The 22,001-nt window shown below is 42.3% G+C and overlaps 2 protein-coding genes across 3 annotated transcripts; both read left to right on the top strand.

Annotated features, from left to right (window-relative positions):
* Positions 1-536: 536 nt before the first annotated feature.
* Positions 537-21,880, top strand: LOC127631080 (fibromodulin-like). Of its 2 annotated transcripts, none has more exons than XM_052109047.1 (3): positions 537-583; positions 12,947-13,888; positions 20,091-21,880. In XM_052109047.1, exons 2-3 carry the CDS (start codon positions 12,952-12,954, stop codon positions 20,240-20,242), a joined length of 1,089 nt encoding a protein of 362 aa, XP_051965007.1. In that variant the 5' UTR covers positions 537-583; positions 12,947-12,951; the 3' UTR covers positions 20,243-21,880. The 2 variants fall into 2 exon arrangements, with proteins under 2 accessions (XP_051965007.1, XP_051965006.1); XM_052109046.1 differs by lacking the exon at positions 537-583 and adding an exon at positions 10,969-11,015.
* On the top strand, positions 5,117-7,175 carry LOC127631081 (fibromodulin-like). Its single transcript, XM_052109048.1, has 2 exons — positions 5,117-6,053; positions 7,024-7,175. Exons 1-2 carry the CDS (start codon positions 5,117-5,119, stop codon positions 7,173-7,175), a joined length of 1,089 nt encoding a protein of 362 aa, XP_051965008.1.
* Positions 21,881-22,001: the final 121 nt, after the last annotated feature.

The raw sequence follows: 22,001 nt of genomic DNA, 5'->3' as shown, positions 1-22,001 counted from the left end.
CATCCGGTGTTGGGATAATGACAAGGCAGAGGTCCTGTCCTGGCAGAATCTTTTAAGCAAGGCTGTTAAATTGCAGAAGTTTTGCCTTTACACACATGGCACTCATATTCACATAGCCTCAGGGCACTAAACATAGCATGACATGTTAGTTTGGAATTAGACATAGGTTCACTGTATAAGCTATACATTGTAGGCATTGGGCTGTGAAATAGTATCAGCCAATTGGAGTTAGATATATAAATATATGTGAGTTTAGGAGACAATATACAAAATACAAAGTACAGTTAATGTGTTTTCTTGTGTATGTATGTAAATGTATTTTACAATGTAAACACATGTAGATTGACTACTTGTGCAATGCATTCAACAACATTTTTGTGTTCGTCGGAACACAAAATCATTTGTGTTCAAATAAAATATTTAACTCAGGTTTTGATGCTGAATCTTGATGCTTGCATCTGGAAAACATTGCCAATGCATAGCATACTTTTTTTTGTTTACCCTCTCTCTACCTCGGCGGTGGAGGCACACACAAAAGGGACAAAGAGAGAAAGATTGAAGGACACACACGCTACAACCACAGGTATGTACTTGATCCTTATTTAGCAGAAAGCTTATCATAAAAACCTAAGAATTTTTCTTACTCATAACAGAAGTATGGTTTTGTATATACATACAGTTTATGTGTACTTGACTTTAATGGACTTTTATGGCTTTTGCCTTCCATGAAATTGCTTTTTTAATTACTTGTAAAGTCAGTCTACTATGACATTACTTAAATGAAGGACAATAATGTGTCATCACCATTGGCAATATTGCTAATTTTTTCCAAGAACATGACAAATGTACAGGCAGCCTCTTCCCAAACAACATCATGATGTAGTTGCATAACAGTTTAAGTACAAATATATAAACTTACCATCAAATGTTACAATGAGACAATCAACTAAAGAGCAATTGAGAGCAATTCTAATTAAGTCTTGCACTTATAATTATGAAATTGTCCCTTGTTTTTTTTTTTTTCAAGAAATCTTAATGAATAATTTATTTAACATAAGACACAGACAAATGAATGCATATACATGGCATTTCACCAAAACAGAAACCAAATTAATAAATAATGCCAGTTTAAACAAGAATGTCAGCACGTTTTTTTAATGTCCCTCAGGCAAAATGTGTTTCTTGCACTAAAAACGTTCTGTGGCTTTTGAACAAAGATAAAAAAAAACAAACACATGTGGCATACTTGCCCAGACAGCAGACCTGAGAGAATTTGCATGATAGCCTAATCTCTGTTCTAACAACAACTTTGTTCTGATGGATATAAAACATCCATCCATCCATCCATCCATCGTCAACCGCTTATCCTGTGTACAGGGTCGCGGGGGGCTGGAGCCTATCCCAGTTAACATTGGGCGAAAGGCGGGGGACACCCTGGACAGGTCGCCAGTCCATCGCAGGATATAAAACATGCTGCATGTAAATAATGATGATTATCTTGTAATGAGAGTTTATGCATGGAAACTTGTGACAGGAGGACATACATTCTGTGTCTTAAAGGTGAAGTGTGTAATTTATAAACCTAGACACACCAAACAGTATTGCACAAAAACGATTTCTTCAAAAATGTTTCCTGAACATTACTCCTGTCTGCCATTGGTTGGACAAAACAATAGTCCCATCCCAAACTCACATTTGAGTTCCACTCACACTGTTCCACTCACCTCTACTGGCGATAAGCACTGCTGTTGGATCTATGGCGCATTCCAGCGGCTTTCTCCACTCTGCAAGCCGACAGCACTTTCCTTGCCTGAAAGAGTGTTTCTCCTCCTAAAAGTGTTTATTTCCTCTAAAAGAGTTTGAGTTTTCACTCATAAAAGAGCAATACACAGCAGGCGTTGTCTTTTTCAGGACTTGTCTTTTTCGAGATGCTCTTAGCCACTGTGTAGTTCCTGGATGCGGTCGATTTCTCTCCATTTCTGCGAGCTGCCTCGTGTGCCTGGGCTGCGAAAACACGCAGGCAGCGTTTTATTAATGGTTCATGTTTTCAGTGCGAGAACATAGCCATGGCAACATTGCGGTCGCGGCTTTCTTTTCTCACGAGAAAGCCACTTCAGCCGCCCCCGCGTCGTTCCTTCTTCCTACAGGATTGAGGACGACCCGGCTGGCATTGAAGACGATTCGGGGATGACGATGGGCTCGGTTTCGCCAGGTAAAACCCCATGAACCACCCGCCACCCAGCACGCTTGCTTGTTTCCGTCCAAGCTCTGGATGAGTGCGGCTCGCCTCGTGGCCAGCCGGCATTCTCCTTCATGCCCCTGGAATTGAATGACGTTTTCGCCACTGCATCGGCGAGCGTCACAGCGGCGTCTGATGCTGATGACTCATCTGGGCTGCCACCTTCGGGTCTGCTCGCCCAGTCTGAGCCTGACACACGGATGTCCGCTATGCTTTCCTGGGCCAACTGGAAACCTCCGTCCCCCCCTCACGGCTACTTGATCTGTTCCTCATGCCTGTTCCTCAGGCGGGCAATAGCCAACCTCGTGGTCCAGGAACGCCATTTGTGGCTGAATTGGTCGAGATGCGCGACATTGACAAGGTACGCTTTCTCAACGGCCCGTTTCCAAGTTTGGTCTTTTAGGCGACCCTGTCGACAACTATGCCCAGCAGTTTTAGGCAGACGAGGGCACCCCCCCTGCGACTAAACCAGGCAGCTCCGCTTCAAACGGGCCCAGCTCTCATCCCCAGCGTTGAGCGCCCCGCAGACGGTGTACGCCCCCTGTCTTCAGGACCCCCTCTAGGACCCATGAAGCTCCTAGGCACCCCTGAGATGGAAGACCTGGGCAGTCAGATGTTCGCTGTGGAGCAGGTACCAAGACCACTCCGTCCCCCGGTGTAGGGCTGGGAGGAAAACCCTTGTTTTCCTTATTCTTTGTTGCCGCACCCCCTTCGGGCTGTGCTGCCCATATGATTAATAAAAGAGTGATTTCCTCACTTCCTGGGTCATCTAGCTGGTGCGCGCCGTTCTCACGGCACTGGACGCAGTCATCTCACCTCCGGACCCGCTGACGAGTTCCGAAGACATCCCTACGGTACCTCCTCCTCAGTCTCTAACCCGCCCCCTGCCGGGTGTGCAGAGCAAGGTAAGTGCTTTGAGTCTTTCTCAGCACCCAATCTTCGGGATGCACTTCTGCCTCCCAACGCATTATTACCTGTTCCCCCCCTTCTGCAAAGCCCCACCTGCTATGTCAAAAACAATCATCCCCCCTCGCACAGAGCTTGGACGTCGTTATTCAACCAGTCGCATTGGCTGGACAGGACCATCCGACTCGGCTACGCGATTCAGTTCGCCGGGCTCCCACCTTGTCTCGGCGGTATTTGCTCCACTGCATGCACGGTGGAAATGCCAGCACCTTACATACAGAGATTACGACCCTGCTACTCAGAGATGCGTTAGAACCTGTCCCTCCAGCCGAGATGGAGAAGGGTCTCTACAGCCCTTACTTCACCGTACCCACGGTGGGTTTTAAATCTTTTTAAATCTTGGACCTGCGAGTTCTCATCCGGACTTTACACAAACTCCTGTTCTGAATGCTCACGCAGAAACAAACTTTAGCGTACATAAATTGCCAAGGTGGTGTACGCTCCCATCACATGTCACAACTCGCCCGCCATCTACTCAGGTCGCTGCTCGCCACTCATTTCCCGGGCAACCGCAACACGACGGAATGCCGTCTCCAAACAGAGGTTAGCTCATTGGGTTGTTGATGATATCCCCTAGCCTATCACACCCACGCCGTGCCCCCCCCCCACCCAAGCGGGTTCGAGCACACTCTACGAAAAGTGTGGCATCCTCGTGTGCACTGGCCCATGGCACCTTCCTAGCAGACATCTGCAGAGCAGCGGGCTGGGCAACACCCAAGACCTTTGCTGGATTCTACATCCTCAGGTTTGAGTCGGTCTCGTCCCGTGTTTTTTCAGGTCCGAGCCGGTAGAACTCGGTAATACTGAACAGCTGACTGGGTGTTCCACTTGCACCTTGCACCCTTCACCAAGTTGATCCAGTGCGCCTAGATAGCCCCAGCCGCTTTTTAACTCTATGACGAGAAACAAAGAGAGAGAAAAGGCGCGGCTGGCCGGCTGGCTCCCATACAAGTCATGTCACCTGTTCCTGTACAGGTGCTGGGAAACTAAGAGCGGTATATGACACCTTTCATTGGGGGCGTTGGGGAGGGTTATGTGCAGCCGACCCAGCTGCTTCTAGCACGCAGCAGCCTGCTTGAACCTGGCTCGGCAGTCACGTAACATGGGTAGTGCATGGTGTTTTGAAGTGGGACCCCTTGTGTCACTACAATCGACACAATGTCGAGTGAGTGACAGAAGGGAACGTCATGGTTACTGTTGTAATGAGTTCCAAACAAAGGTTCCCCTTGCTACGTCACTATCCCTACCACTGTAATGCACCGTAACCTTATTCTTGGCTCTTCAGTGAAAACCTGTCTGACCTTTATACCCATATGTCCGGGGGCGGGGCATGCAAATTCTGTCTGCCAATTTGACATTGGCCTTTTCTCAAGTTCAGAGGTACACGAGGCTCTCAGAAGAGACCCCTTGTGTCACTACAATCGACACAACGTCTAGTTCCTTCCATCGGGGAATGGAGGTTACAACAGTAACCATGACGTTTTAGATTGTTTGAGTAAAATTAGCCTGTGATTAAATAAGACTTTCACATTTTGTTCTAGAACATAAATTACACACATTTTTGAAAAAATGCATGTTGCTATCACAATGCTAATTAAGGACTACAACTACCAGCACCACTTGAGCTGAGTTGTAGTCCTTATTTTGCAACTGGTTAGCAACATGCATTTTTAAAAGACGCTACAGCTTCAGAATCCATGATTGAGGTATGACAGTATGTTATTTATGTTCTAGAACATAAAAGTCTCTGAGTAATCTTCACCACAGATCTTGTTTACATGTCATTTGAAAATCCCTATTATAAAAACACATAGGAAATTTCTGAGAGTTTGCCTTTAAATTGATGCTAAGGATGAACAGCTCTTGTGTTAATTTTAATTTTTGTGTTACATTATTTTTCCTGTAGTGACAATGAGAGGCTGTATTGCATTGTTGTTGTTGGCAAGATTTATCGATTTATCCACGACACAACCAACCAACTCTTTGACCTGGCTAAGTTACCTTCGCAACCAAGCATATGGTCACGGTTATGACCGCAGTCACAATTACAATCATGCCTCTTTAAGAACAGAGGATGAGCCTTCTGTGCTGGACTGCCCCTTGGAGTGCAACTGCCCTTCAACCTACCCCTACGCAATGTACTGCAACAACCGCAACCTACAGCATGTGCCATTTGTACCATCTCATATAAAGTACGTCTACTTGCATAATAACCAGATCATAGGCATCACACAGGGAGTTTTTGACAATGCCCCAAATTTGGCATGGATAAGTCTCCATTCAAATAAGCTGAGATCCGACAAGATAAGTGACAAAACCTTTGCCAAACTACCAAACCTAGAACGGCTCTTTTTACACAACAACAACCTTAGCCGTGTTCCACAAGGTTTACCACGCTCCCTGCGTGATCTACAAATGAATCACAACAATATTTCTGTAGTTCCGGCCGATTCTTTCAGTGGAATGAGCAACCTGACAGCCCTGCGTCTCCAAATGAATGCCATTGAAGACCTTGGTGGTGCACTTGAGGGCCTTCTATCCTTAACTTTTTTAGACTTACGAGCGAATCGACTGAAGAAAATTCCAGAAAGCTTGCCACCAAAGCTAAGCCAGCTCTACCTAGAATACAACCATATATCCAGCATTCCTGCTGACTTTCTAAGCCACCGGCCCGAGCTGCGCTTTATACGGCTGTCGCACAATCTGCTCACCAATGGTGGAATTCCAGCCAATGCTTTCAATGTCAGCACACTTGTGGAACTCGATTTGTCCTTCAACAAGTTGGAGAGGATCCCAACAATCAGCACCAATCTAGAGAACCTCTATCTGCAAGCCAACAAAATCAAAGGTACAGAAGAAGAAAAAACAATATAAAATGTTACTCATAAGCCTAGAAGCCATGTTAGATCTGCTGTCTGTCTTGTCCAAAAAAAAAAATCAGGAGGCTTCTTTCCAAGATGCAAAACTCTTCTGAATGCATGTGTGCTTGTGCTAATGGAATGCTTTAAAGCAGCTATTTATTGGAATAGTGAAATCTGAAAGAAACAAAAAAAACAACAGAATTAATGTCCCAACAACCAATCATACTATTGTATTTGAACATATGGGTTGATATAATCTTTCCCTATTACATAGCCTAAAGGAAGCAGAGATTAAAAGGCTTTTGGAAAGAGTTTCATACACCTTCTATCACTGGAAAAAGTTGTCATATTCAGTTCCATCTTTGAATATCTGCTATATTTCTAGACATAAAAGAATTCTATTGACCAAGGTAGCTTCATGTGTTTAACCCTAAAGCACATTTTTTATTTGATAAGAGCATCTGCAAAATGCCTTAAACATAAATGTAAAACAATAAAAAAAAAAGTTTAGCCATCTACAGAGGAATATATGCTTCACGATATGTGATTTAAAAAGAAAAAGTGTGCAAATCAATACGGCTTCAAAATTAACGTTTGAGGTGTGCAAGTGTGTAATATATCTTGTAGAACAAAACGTCCACAAATCATCAATTAATGTTAACCACAGATCTTATTTTACTCATAACTACAGAACTCCCATTATAAAACCCCATAGGAAAATCCTGAGGGAGTGCATGGTGAATTCTCTTCCGGGTTTGTGGATTACAAACTGAACAGCTCTATAGTGTGCCTTTGAACCATTGAAATGGCTGCTCTAAAATACAATTGTTATTTTGACTTTGTAGGATTGGTTACAACATTCTAATGCAAGCCATTCATGTCTCCATTTCAGCACTATTTTTTTTTGTTTTTATGCGAATTAGAAAATAACTAACTGCTTTTCCTACATTTCCACAGAATTTTCACTAAGCAGTTTTTGCAGAGTTGTGGACATGAACAATTACTCTAATCTGCGTGTACTGAGGCTGGAGGCCAATGAAATTAGCCCCCGAGACATTCCCTCTGAAGCTGTACTCTGTCTGCGCCTGGCAACCAACATTGACTTGTAGGCCTGTCTTTTATACATCAAGCCATCAACAACGACCTGTTGTCAAGTGTAAGCTGTATTATATACGGTACTGTGCAAAAGTTTTAGGCAGTTGTGAAATGTTTTTTAAAGTGAGGATATTTTCAAAAATAATGCCATGAATGATTTTTATTTCTCTATTAACATCATACAAAGTGCAGTAAACATTCAAAAATATAAAATTTATATCTGTTGGGACCACCCTATGTCTTTAAAACAGCACCAATTCTCCAAGGTACACTTGCACACAGTTTTTCAAGGTTGTTGGCAGATAGGTATGTTTATCAAATAAGGTTGTTTATCAGGTTATGAGTCTGAATTATGGTTATGGGAATGACTTATGGTTATGATGAGTTTGGTTATACTGTAATTTTATAATGTATTTGTCAGTAATGTGATTTTGTTTTCTTTTGGGATTTGAATTAATGGCTAATCACTATACATTTAAATAGAAAGAAATAGTAGTAGTAGTAAAGTATTTATTTTTATAAATTGAATATGATGTAAACTAACATCATTTAGAGATTATATATCAGTCAGAGAAAAAGCTGCTTTAATCTACATATGGTGGTGGGTGCATATTCATGAGCGACGCCATGTTGAGATCAGCTGAATATTACTCACTTTATATGAATTATAATGACTTGTTAATGGACGCTTTTTAAATATATATATACAGAATATTAATCATTGCTGACTGCGAATGGTGCATTTTTACAATGGCATTAGTAACTGAGAATATAACCGTGAATATTACTGCGTAAACATGGCTAGAGTATCAACATTGTTTTATTTCTTACCAAAAATGATAAAACACATTGTAAAGGGGGTTAAAGGGAAAGGAAGAGGCGAGAACCAGCTTGACAATATAAATAATATTTGAATTATAAATTTAACAAAAAAGACAAACACACACACAGGTGTCGGCCAGCTGTCCGTAAATCTCTCTCTTCCATATCGTATTCATTTGGCCTTTATCCGGGCTGGGTGTGCAGAATCACAGTCCAGGCCCGTCCTCCACCCTGCCACATTCTTCCCTCATTCTCTCAGGCCGGGGAGCCCCTGGCCCCTTCTCTCGTCTGCTCTCTGGTGGCCGGGCTCCTACGTCCCCCGGCAGATGGCCACGGCTGCTCGGTTGAGGTGGATGGTAGTTGTGAGGACTCTACTACAGCGAGAACTGGCTTGACAATATAAATAATATTTTAATTATAAACTTAACCAAAACACACACACACACAGGTGTCGGACAGCTGTGCATAAATCTCACTCTCTGTCACACTGCCGTCTTCGGTTGGCCTGATTAGGGGCCGGGTTTGCGGAAACACGACCCGGCCCCACCCTCCACCCTGCCACACACATGAACTGGAGCTGTCAGTACTACTTACATACTAAAGCAAAGTGAATCCAATATAATATTTACTGTATAATGGCACCATACACAGCAGAAGAAAGGTATAACATTATAAAATCTTTATATATTTCTTTATTTTTGTGGACAGAACTATGAGATTTTGATATGGTACTTTAAGGCATACGTTTTAAATATATTAGACATCTGTATCAATAAAGACTGATAAAGACATGTGTGGTTGGCATGTAGAAAACATAAAGGTTAGTTGCATGACGAGAAACATGGTTACATGGTGTAAAGCAGTCAATGGAAAGGAGGAGGCGAGAACCGGCTTGATAATATAAATAATAGTTTTAATGATAAACTTAACAGACAAACACACACATGACGAACATGTCCGTAAACTATCTTTCTCTCCCGCACAATCCTCCGCAGTCGGCCTTTATGCCTCTCGGAGGCTTGATTAGCCTGATAAGGGACCAGGTGTGCATGATCACGACCCGGCCCCGCCCTCCGCCCTGCCACACATGGGTTGCTAAAAAAAGAGGCTACATTTTGTTTTAAATAATAATTCTAATGTCAAAGCATGTTGTAGTCATTGTGTATAAAATAATTGTTACAGTAGAGTTACTTTTTTAATTTTATTGCAATATATTTTATAGTTAATGGTGTGTATCAACTATTTCATATTTTTTAGTGACATATGGTCTAAATAATATTGTTAGTTGGGTTTCTGTTTTGAAAAAAAATGCCTGAAAATCAATTGTACGGCGATCACAATTTGAGAAATTTGTTTACATTTACATTTTACATTTATGCATTTGGCAGACGCTTTTATCCAAAGCGACTTACAGTGCCCTTATTACTGGGACAGTCCCCCCGGAGCAACCTGGAGTTAAGTGCCTTGCTCAAGGACACAATGGTGGTGGCTGTGGGGATCGATGTTTATGAGGAGATTGCTAAAATAAATGCCTGATCCTGAGAATAGTGTTCCAGATATAGAGGAGAGGACAGCCTTTACAGTCCTCTGATCAATCGGGCAGGGTGCTCTAATTTAATGTGGTATGACCCTGGGCAGGACTAGAAGCTTTGACGCCTCATCACAAACTATCTGTACCCACTGCAGTTGGCCTTTACTCCAATCTTTACTCCAGTTGAATTACTTCCACATGGTGGAAACTCGCACGACACTGTCATTTAAAATCAATAAGAATACAATCTTTATAATGCAAGGGAGTGAAAGATTAAACATTCATCCGAGGTGCATTGTGACCTGGGAATTTTCTGAGCCATCTGTGATCAGATAATCTTTCAAGGTGTTCCCCTCAGAATGTGATAATCCCAGGCATATTCATTAGGTTTTATAAACAGACATGACCTTCACTGAAAGCTCTAAAGGGAGCTGATTCCACCAGGACAATGTCAGCGATAATTACTGGAGAAGAGTTTGTCACACACTGCCCAAAGGAACTGATGAAATGTCAGCACAACCTGATTTTTCCACTGAGATCTCGGAGCAGACAGACAACATTTACTCAAACAGTTATCAGTCACTCACACAGCTAAGGGAAAACTTTCTGAATTATGTGTCAACACTTCAATTACTGTAACATAATTTGTAGATATTGAAATTAAGAGGTGTACAAATACTTAGTTACTGTACTTATGTACAGTTTTTTCATATTTGTACTTTACTTGAGGGTAAATATTTCTTTGGACTTTTATTTTCACATCACTACATTATGAAGAGAAAATTGATACTTTTCTCCAGATCCTTTCGTTACTTTTGCTACCGAACACCGCAAAAAAATAACAACTGTACCTGCAAATATGTAATGTGTGATTCGTTAAAAGATTCATTTGAGTCGAATCTTTTAAGTTTGATTCCTTTGAAATGAACAAAAAGATTCAAAAGGGTGGTCTGAATGATTCATTTTGCAAATCATATTCTGAATCAAAATCACAAGTGAAGCACAAGCCAGATTACGTGTTCCATCCTCTGTGTCATAATTAAACATTATGAAAGCTGTTATGTGTGATCAGTCTCCCACATTTCCAAGAGACCTGTTCATATAAAAGTCATATAAAAGGTGCAATATGTATGAATAATTACCAGCGCTCATGAAAATGTCCAACAGTATTTATTTTTATATTTTATGAATATGTAAATGGTCTTTGTCTAATCAAAACTAGTTTTCTGGTGGTTGCTTAAGTGTTATATTTTCTTTGTAGCACATTTATGCTGTGGTAACTAGGGTTTTCGAGAATAAATTGCGTGCAAAGAAATGATTTAACTCAGGTCTTGATGCTTGCTTGCATCTGGAAAACATGGCCAATGCATAGCATACTTTTTTTTTGTTCACCCTCTCTCCACCTTTTTTCTGTATCTCTCTCTCTCCACCTCAGCGGTGGAGGCACACACAAAAGGGACAAAGAGAGAAAGATTGAAGGACACACACGCTACAACCACAGGTATGTACTTTATCCTTATTTAGCAGAAAGCTTATCATAATAACCTAAGAATTATGATTTAAGATTTTTGTTTTCTCCTCTCATAACAGAAGTATGGTTTTGTATATACATACAGTTTGTGTACTTGACTTTAATGGACTTTTATGGCTTTTGCCTTCCATGAAATTGCTTTTTTAATTACTTGTAAAGTCAGTCAGTCTACTATGACATTAATGTGTCATCACCATTGGCAATATTGCACATTTTATCCAAGAACTTGAACTGTAATTCACAGACAAATGTACAGCCAGCCTCTTCCCAAACAACATTATGATGTAGTTGCATGACAGTTTAAGTACAAATGTATAAACTTACCATCAATTGTTACAATGAGCAATTGAGAGCAATTCTAATTAAGTCTTGTACTTATAATTATGAAATTGTCCCTTAATGTTTTTTTTTTTCAAGAAATCTTAATGAATAATTTATTTAACATAAGACACCGACAAATGAATGCATATACATGGCATTTCACCAAAACAGAATCCAAACTAATAAATAATGCCAGTTCAAACAAGGATGTCAGCACTGATATCAACGTTTTTGACCAGCACTCTCCGAAGCTTCCCTCACTTTTTTTCACTACAAATTTTAAGGGTATTTGAACAAAGAAAAAAAAACACATGTGGCAAACTTGCCCAGACCTGAGAGAATTTGTATAATAGCCTAATCTCTGTTCTAACAACAACTTTGTTCTGGTGGATATAAAACATGCTGCATGTAAATAATGATGATTATCTTGTAATGAGAGTTTATGCATGGAAACTTGTGACAGGAGGACATACATTCTGTGTCTTAAAGGTGAAGTGTGTAATTTCTAAACCTCTAGACACACCAAACAGTATTGCACAACAACATTTTCTTCAAAAATGTTTCCTGAACATTACTCCTGTCTCTCAATGGTTGGACAAACAAATAGTCCCATCCCAAACTCACATTTGTTGTGCAAATGTTTTTTTGTCGGGCTGATTGAAACACTCAAACATTGCCACATAGCCACAGTATTTAAACTTTTAAAGGAAATCAAACTGTCCATGCATTACCTATATGCATTTTAAGTTTGGATAACAGAAACTATTTTAGTTAGAGGTTGACTAATATTAAATTAACTAAGGTAGTGGAAATGCTGGTAGTTTTTAAAATCGATGAAAAATCTTTGTCTTTCCTTACTATAACGGGCATAGATATAAGAGGCAACAAGAGTCCAAAAATATTTTTTTTGCATACCCATAATAACCAGAAAAAATTTTATGCATAACACCTGACTTTTAACTATAAACCGTAATACAACAATGATGCTTATTTTAAAATGTCTTTGCTCCTAGCTGACACAAATCAGGTGACACATGTAGTCCACATCAGGTTGTAGTCCAAAAAACTCTAGGCCATGGGTTCCCTCAGGAATTTCTCCCTCTAGGAGTTTTTATAATGGCATTTTTAGATTGTTTTAGTAAAATTAGCCTGTGATTAAATAAGACTTTCATGTTTTGTTCAAGAACATAAATTACAAAAAATTTTGAAAAAAAAATGCATGTTGCTATCACAATGCTAATTAAGGACTACAACTACCAGCACCATTTGAGCTACGTGCTTTTCAAAATTAACAACCGTTGTAGTCCTTATTTAGTGACAGGTTAGCAACATGCATTTTTAAAAGACGCTAAAGCTTCAAAATCCATGATTGAGGTACGACAGTATGTTATTTATGTTCTAGAACATAAAAGTCTCTGAGTAATCTTCACCACAGATCTTGTTTTACATGTCATTTGAAAATCCCTATTATAAAAACAATTCCTGAAATTCCTGAGAGTTTGCCTTTAAATTGATGCAAAGGCTGAACAGCTCTAATTTGTGTTCATTTTCATTTTTGTGTTACATAATTTTTCCTGTAGTGACAATGAGAGGCTGGATTGCACTGTTGCTGTTGGCAAGATTTATCGATTTATCCACGACACAACCAACCAACTCTTTGACCTGGCTAAGTTACCTTCGCAACCGAGCATATGGTCATGGTTATGACCGCAGTCACAATTACAATCATGCCGCTGTAAGAACAGAGGATGAGCCTTCTGTGCTGGACTGCCCCTTGGAGTGCAACTGCCCTTCAACCTACCCCTACGCAATGTACTGCAACAACCGCAACCTACAGCATGTGCCATTTGTACCATCTCATATAAAGTACGTCTACTTGCATAGTAACCAGATCACAGGCATCACACAGGGAGTTTTCGACAGTGCCCCAAATTTGGCATGGATAAGTCTCCATTCAAATAAGCTGAGATCCGACAAGATAAGTGACAAAATCTTTGCCAAACTACAAAACCTAGAACGGCTCTTTTTACACAACAACAACCTTAGCCGTGTTCCACAAGGTTTACCACGCTCCCTGCGTGATCTACAAATGAATCATAACAATATTTCTGTAGTTCCGGCCGATTCTTTCAGTGGAATGAGCAACCTGACAGCCCTGCGTCTCCAAATGAATGCCATTGAAGACCTTGGTGGTGCACTTGAGGGCCTTCTATCCTTAACTTTTTTAGACTTACGAGCGAATCGACTGAAGAAGATTCCAGAAAGCTTGCCAACAAAGCTAAGCCAGCTCTACCTAGAATACAACCATATATCCAGCATTCCTGCTGACTTTCTAAGCCACCGGCCCGAGCTGCGCTTTATACGGCTGTCGCACAATCTGCTCACCAATGGTGGAATTCCAGCCAATGCTTTCAATGTCAGCACACTTGTGGAACTCGATTTGTCCTTCAACAAGTTGGAGAGGATCCCAACAATCAGCACCAATCTAGAGAACCTCTATCTGCAAGCCAACAAAATCAAAGGTACAGAAGAAGAAAAAACAATACAAAATGTTACTCATAAGCCTAGAAGGCATGTAAAAAAAAAAATCAGGAGGCTTCTTTCCAAGATGCAAAACTCTTCTGAATGCATGTGTGCTTGTGCTAATGGAATGCTTTAAAGCAGCTATTTATTGGAATAGTGAAACGTGCCGCCCCCTGCTGGCCTACGAGCCCATTCTAACAGGGGTGTTGCGGCTTCTTAGGCCTTGTCCCACGGCACCTCTCTAGCAGACATATGTAGAGCTGCGGGCTGGGCAACACCTAACACCTTTGCAAGGTTCTATAACCTCAGGGTTGAGCCAGTTTGTCCCGTGTGTTATCAGGTGACACAAACAGGTAAGTTCGGGTCAGCTGGCCGGGTGTATCGCTTGTGCATAGCGCCTTTCCCCTCCCTTGAGTCAAAGACGTGCGCTCTTCCCAAGTTGTGTTCCTAGCCTAGCCTAGCGGCCGTCGAGTCTTCGGAGAGGCTCGCTGCCACCCCAGTACGGGTGTCACCCAGGCCCCCGTACTGAGGTAAGTGCTCCACATGCACTGGTTGTCCCCTAGGCAACCCCATGTGATGTATATTCCACAAAATGGTTTCCCTGCCGCTAAACCGCATCTTCCTTGGGCAGAGGGCCCTCTGTCCTTGGTCGCCGTGTTTGTAGTAACTCCTCCCCCCTTGGGTAGGACCTACCACAACGCCGCTCCGCACGATGTGCTTCCGCTCCTAACCGGTAAGACCATGTGTTGAATTCTACCTAAACCCCCTCCCGTGTGGTCTCCACGGTGTCTTCCTCTTTGGAGGGACACCCCCCAGCTTGGACCATATATTTGGCCCCCAGCCAAACGATTTTGTTCCTTTTTTGGGGAGAACAATAGAGAGAAGGCCACGGCTGGGCCAGCCAGTCCTTATACTTCTGAGCAGTTAGCCGTTCCCCTACGTGCAGGGGACCACTTCATACCTGCCAGTGTGTTGGGTGTAGTTATGCGGCGGCACACAGAGGTCTGCCTGTCTCGCACCGCCAGTCTGCATAACTCGGTTATGCTCTTGTGGCATTTTCCATTGGGACCCCTAGTGTCAAATCATCGACACAACGTCGAGTGAGTGACAGATATGGAACATCTCGGTTACTGATGTAACCTCCGTTCCCTGATGGAGGGAACAAGATGTTGTGTCCCTCCTGCCACAACACTGAACCAACCGCTGAAATGGCCGGGTCTTTTAGCACCCATGTGTTTGCAGCATCACTACTTTTATACCCATATGTCCAGAAGATTGGCATGCAAATTCCACACGCCAATTTCTATTGGCCTTTTCTCAAGTTCAGAGATGTCTGGGCTCCGTATTAGTGACCCCTAGTGTCAACTCAACGACACAACGTCTCGTTCCCTCCATCAGGGAACAGAGGTTTCATCAGTAACCGAGATGTTCCCTTTACAAAAAGCTTCACTTTGATGCTGCGCTTTTGCTAAGCGCTATGGGGAACAACTCTAGCTGTGAACCGAGCTGAATAATGTGTGTAACACGTCAATGAACATTGACCGGTATTTATAGCCTCGGCTGATGTAATCATTAGACGCACCTGCGGCCAGGCTATAAATGGATACGTCACCAGGTGTCGTCAAAACTCTTTTTTCAGAGCGATTCTGTTTCTGTGTGTTTCACAAACCCTGTCAAAACTTTCTTTCCTCTGTTAGGAGTTAGAATCAGTTAGGCAGTGTGCAGTGAACGTTGTTCTCTTTTCTCTTCTGTTTAGAAAATATTATATATATATATTTCTAAAAAAGAAAGAAAAAAAAGAGAGAATGACTGAAAGCCGCAAACGGAGCGCGTTTTCCCCTCTTCTCGCTCTATAGCTGCAGACGACACACATCAGTCTTTGCTCTATTTGTTTGGGGGTAAGAGCACGCTGCTCTCGCATTGCAGCAGGGTGGGTGCGAGCACTGCGATTTGCTTTAACAGGCAGAGTGCGTCGTGCTCGCCTCGCTTGCTTCCGGGAGTCAGCACTCACGAAAAAAAAAAAAAGATCGTTGCATGGATTTGGCTGAGGAGAAAGAGACGGGTTGATCCCTTTCTCTCACTCTCTCCCCAAACCCAGCTGGTCCTTCACATGATCTCGACGCTTCTTCGGATCATGAGGTGGATCGCGATTCTCTTCCCGCCTCCGAGCTTTCCATCCGCGATAAAAAATCTACGGAGGAATTGCTCGATGTTGTTACTCGTGCGGTTGCCAGATTGGACTGGCCACGCGAAAAAGAGACCCCCCAAACGCTCCAAATTAGGGGATAGATTTTATTTTCCAGTCTAAGAAAGGGAACGCCTCTTGGGTCCCTTCCCTTCTTTGATAACCTCCACGAAGAGCTTTTTCGCTCATGGAGAACCCCTAAATTTAAAAAAAAAAAAATATATATATATATATATATATATATATATATATATATATATATATATATATATATATATATATATTTATTTATTTTTTCTTCCCGTGTTCACATACCCTCGACGTCATTATATTCGACTATCGTGGGTGCTGAGGCACGGCGGTATTCAGTGATGCCGCCGGTCGAAGAGACGCTTGCGGACTATCTCTCGTCGAGCTCGGCATCGTCACTTAAGAAGCCCTCTCTCCCCTCAAAGCCTTGTAGGACAACCTCCACTTTAGTGGGAAGGGCTTATCAAGCAGCAGGTCAGGCTGGTGCTGCTCTGCACACTATGCTCCTCCTCCCAGGGATTGGGGACAGTCTCGCCGCCCTCGCCAGCCACCGAAGCAAGACCTCAAGACTATAAATTCTAGTAAGAGAAAACCCTGACGGTCTTGCGCCTAGATTAGGGGGTAGCTCCCCTCGGGACGGGGCGCGTGCTTCACTTCACCCCTCCCGGTACCCCCTCGAAGCCCCTCCATTGCACTGTTATCAGTATCAACGATTTCCAGGTCTCATGGCGACCACGTCTACGGTGATCCCTCTGGACCTTCTGCTCATGAGACCGTTTTTGATGTGGCCAAAAGCCAGGGGATTTCTTCCAAGGGCCAAAACCCCTAGGCTAAAAAGGGCTACGCGCCTCAGGCTTCGTTCCCTTTCTATGTGGTTCAGACCCCGGTTTTCTGCCTTGGGTCCCACTCTAGGTGTGTCTTGTTGTCACAGACTGCTAATGACAGCCGCCTCCCTGACGGGCGGGGTAGCAGCCTTAAGTGGTCGTCCAGCTTAAGGGGATAGGAGGGTCGTCAGCTCGGTTGTCACAGTCACTGTCTCGGGTTAATGGCTGTATTTCTGGCCCTGAAATACCTCCTCCTGAGGCTGCCATGTCTTGGTGCGGGTGGACAATACAGCGGTAGCCTCTTACATAAATCATCAAGGAGACCCACGTTCTTGTCAGCTGTATTTCTGACACGTCGGATTCTCCTTAGGGCCCAGGGTAAGCTCCTGTCACTCAGGTCAGTTATATCCCTGGATGCCCGTTATCATGAGAGCAGATTTACGGTCCAGACATAAAATACCAGCGGGGAGTTAAGAACTCCACCCTAAGGTAGTAGTTGCCCAGAGTTCAGCCAGCAAGGGTTTTTGCCTCTTACTGATAGCACTGCGCTGGCCGAACAGGGCTTGGTTCTCGGAGCTAATCTCTTCCCTCGACGGCTCGCCTTGGGCGATTCCGAACAGGAAGGATCTTCTATCTCAGGCACAGGGCAATATTTCATCCCTGCCCCGAATTGTGGAATCTTTCATGTTTGGCCCCTAAGGGCACCAACTGAGGGACACAGGGCTCCTGAGGTTATCGAGACCTTTTTAAATGCCGGGCTTTTTCCACTTGGAACAAGTTTGGGTGAGATCTTAGGGCAGAAGAGGACCTCTTCGCCACTATGAATAGCGCAATGTCTCCTCTACTTCTCCCTGAAATCACCCAGCCTCCTTGGGTCTGGACGTTAAGACACATACATGACCCAGTGCGCGTCTGTATGCATTTCTTTCCCCGGTTTCTCTGCTCCCAGGAGTCTTGGCCAATGTTCACCAGCAAGGGTCTTGCCTCCTACTTATGGCGCTGCGCTGGCCGTACAGGATATGGTTCTCTGAGTTAATATCACTCCTCTACGGTTCGCCTTGGTCGATTCCGAACAGGGAGGACCTTCTTTCTCAGGCTCAGGGGACATATTCATCCCCGGCCCGAATTGTGAAACCTTTCATGCTTGGCCCCTGTAGGGTACCAACTGAGGTTCGCAGGGCTTTCTCCTGAGGTTATCGAGACCATTTCAAGTGCTAGGGCTCCCTGAGTCAATAACCCTCCCGTGATCGTGGTGGCGCATACATGGCACTAATGTGCCTGCATGCGTTTCCTTCTAATAAGTTCATATTACAGAACCAGCTAACTGCCAGTTTGCTTCAGTTTTGGAGTCTCTGTAGAAAGAACTGTCAGCGGGCACTTGCCTCACCACTGCCAGGTTCTATGTGGCCTCCACTTCGGTTTTCCACGCCTCGGTGGGCGGGTGGGCATCCTTGCTAGGACCTCTTCATAGGGTAAGACCCCCCTTTTTAAAACCTCTAGAGTCAGCGTTTGGTAGACTTCTGACTCTCAAGATGGTTTTTCATATGGCAATTGTTTACCTACAGGCTCTGTCTCTTTTGCCGGCCTGTTTTGAGTTGCCCCAGGTAGGACCAAAAGCATTCTTTGCACCCTCAACCTGACTACCTGCCCAAGGTGCCTTTCGTGACCCTTGGCCAGTCATTCTCTAAGCCTTCTGCTCCCTGCCGTTTGTAATGCCGGAGCAGCTAAAGACTACTCAGACTTTGTCCAGTCTGTGCCCTTCAGAATTATGTCCACCGCATTTGCTAGTGGCGTAAATTCAGGGCAGCAGTTCTTCACTTTGAAGCCGTGACCGGGTTGTCACTTTGGGTGAGGGACCTTACTGCCCGGGCCTACGAAGCTTCGCCAGTAGGTTTTAGGGCGCACTCTACCAGAGGGCTCTCCTCCTCTAAAGCCTTGGCTAGAGGTCTCCCTCTGCAGCAAGTTTGTGGTGCGGCAGGTTGGTCCTCTCCGCGCACATTCATTAAACTTTTATAGTTTGGATGTTCTTGCCACTCTGGGCTCTTACACCCTTGAGTTGACACCGAACAAGTTTGTGGTGCGGCAGGTTGGTCCTCTCCGCACACATTAATCAAATTTTATGGTTTAGATGTTTATGCTACTCCTGGCTCTTACGCCCTTGAGTCGACATCTCAAGCTCATGTCTGAGACCTCTCGCGTTCTTGTGAGCACACCACAACCGTAGAGGTCTGGACAGCCCCAGTGCGGCTGCGTGGGTATTGCGTTCCCCGTAGCGCTTAGCAAAAGCGCAGCATCAAAGTGAAGCTTTTTGTAAAGGGAACGTCTCGGGTTACATGTGTAACCCTTGTTCCCTGAAAAAAGCGGAACGAGATGCTGCGCTTCTTTGCCGCACTGGGACGTCCCAGGACTGCTCTTCAAAAGAAGTATCTGGCGACACCTGGTGACGTATCCATTTATAGCCTGGCCGCAGGTGCATCTAATGATTACATCAGCCGAGGCTATAAATTCCGGTCAATGTTCATTGACGTGTTACACACATTATTCAGCTTGGTTCACAGCTAGAGTTGTTCCCCGTAGCGCTTAGCAAAAGCGTAGCATCTCATTCCGCTTTTTTCAGGGAACAAGGGTTACACATGTAACCCGAGACGTTTTTTATCTTAAGAGTAAAATAAGATCTGTGGTAAACATTGCTTCACAATACGTGGACATTTTGTTTTACAATATATACTATACAAAATACTTTCATACTTTGAATTTTGAAGCTGCCATGTGATTTAAAACAAAAAGTGTGCACTTCAATACGGCTTCAAAATTAACATTTGAGGTATGTAATATATCTTGTAGAACAAAACGTCCACGAATCATCAAGTAATGTTAACCACAGATCTTACTTTACTCATAAATACAGAACTCCCATTATAAAACCCCATAGGAAAATCCTGAGGGAGTGCATGGTGAATTCTCTTCCGGGTTTGTGGACTACAAACTGAACATATAGTGTGCCTTTGAACCATTGAAATGGCTGCTCTAAAATACAATAGTTATTTTTACTTTGTAGGATTGGTTACAACATTCTAATGCAAGCCATTCATGTTTCCATTTCAGCACTATTTTTTTATGCAAATTAGACAATAACTAACTGCTTTTCCTACATTTCCACAGAATTTTCACTAAGCAGTTTTTGCAGAGTTGTGGACATGAACAATTATTCTAATCTGCGTGTACTGAGGCTGGAGGCCAATGAAATTAGCCCCCGAGACATTCCCTCTGAAGCTGTACTCTGTCTGCGCCTGGCAACCAACATTGACTTGTAGGCCTGTCTTTTATACATCAAGCCATCAGCAATGACCTGTTGTCAAGTGTAAGCTGTATTATATACGGTACTGTGCAAAAGTTTTAGGCAGTTGTGAATTTTTTTTTAAAGTGAGGATATTTTCAAAAATAATACCATGAATGATTTTTATTTCTCTATTAACATCATACAAAGTGCAGTAAACATTCAAAAATCTAAAATCTATATCTGTTGTGACCACCCTATGTCTTTAAAACAGCACCAATTCTCCAAGGTACACTTGCACACAGTTTTTCAAGGTTGTTGGCAGATAGGTAGTTCCAAGCATCTTGGAGAACGTGACACAGTTCTATGTATTGCTTCTGTCGTTTCATGTAATCCTCCATGATGTTGAGATCCGGGCTCTGTGGGGGCCATGCCATCTGCTGCAGGACTCCTTGTTCTATTTCTATTCTACTTTTAATTCTATTTACAAGAGGAATATTTAGAAATCTCAAATGTATTCTTCCTTCTGACACACTAAAGCAGAAGATATAAACAAATGTTTTTGTGAAACATCTAAAGTGCCAAAGACTTTTGCACAGTAGCCTACAGTATATCTCACCACATATAGGTGGCTATTTTAAACATGTGGTGTTTGAAAAGATGTGTTTTAAATATTATCAACATCTAGCAAATAAGGTTGTTTATCAGGTTATGAGTCTGAATTATGGTTATGGGAATGACTTATGGTTATGATGAGTTTGGTTATACTGAAATTATATAATGTATTTGTCAGTAATGTGATTTTTTTTTCTTTTGGGATTTGAATTAATGGCTAATCACTATACATTTAAATAGAAAGAAATAGTAGTAGTAGTAAAGTATATTTTTTAATAAATTGAATATGATGTAAACTAACATCATTTAGAGATTATATATCAGTCAGAGAAAAAGCTACTTTAATCTACATATGGTGGTGGGTGCATATTCATGAGTGAAGCCATGTTGAGATCAGCTGAATATTACTCACTTTATATGAATTATAATGACTTGTTAATGGACGCTTTTTAAATATATATACAGAATATTAATCATTGCTGACTGCGAATGGTGCATTTTTACAATGGCATTAGTAACTGAGAATATAACTGTGAATATTACTGCGTAAACATGGCTAGAGTATCAACATTGTTTTTATTTCTTACAAAAACACTAAAACACATGAACTGTGTTAATTTTATATTATAAAATCTTTATATATTTCTTTATTTTTGTGGACAGAACTATGAGATTTTGATATGGTACTTTAAGGCATACTTTTTAAATATATTAGACATCTGTATCAATAAAGACTGATAAAGACATGTGTGGTTGGCATGTAGAAAACATAAAGGTTAGTTGCATGACGAGAAACATGGTTACATGGGTTGCTAAAAAAAGAGGCTACATTTTGTTTTAAATAATAATTCTAATGTCAAAGCATGTTGTAGTCATTGTGTATAAAATAATTGTTACAGTAGAGTTACTTTTTTAATTTTATTGCAATATATTTTATAGTTAATGGTGTGTATCAACTATTTCATATTTTTTTGTGACATATGGTCTAAATAATATTGTTAGTTGGGTTTCTGTTTTGTTGCAGGCCTGTGTTAGCAATTAATTCTGGAAAATAAAAATACCTGAAAATTAATTGTATGGAGATCACAATTTGAGAAATTTGTTTATGAGGAGATTGCTAAATGCCTGATCCTGAGAATAGTGTTCCAGATATAGAGGAGAGGACAGCCTTTACAGTCCTC

This window comes from Xyrauchen texanus, chromosome 37 (assembly GCF_025860055.1).
Source record: "Xyrauchen texanus isolate HMW12.3.18 chromosome 37, RBS_HiC_50CHRs, whole genome shotgun sequence".
Classification (NCBI taxonomy): domain Eukaryota; kingdom Metazoa; phylum Chordata; class Actinopteri; order Cypriniformes; family Catostomidae; genus Xyrauchen; species Xyrauchen texanus.
This window is presented reverse-complemented; position numbering and strand designations above follow the sequence as displayed.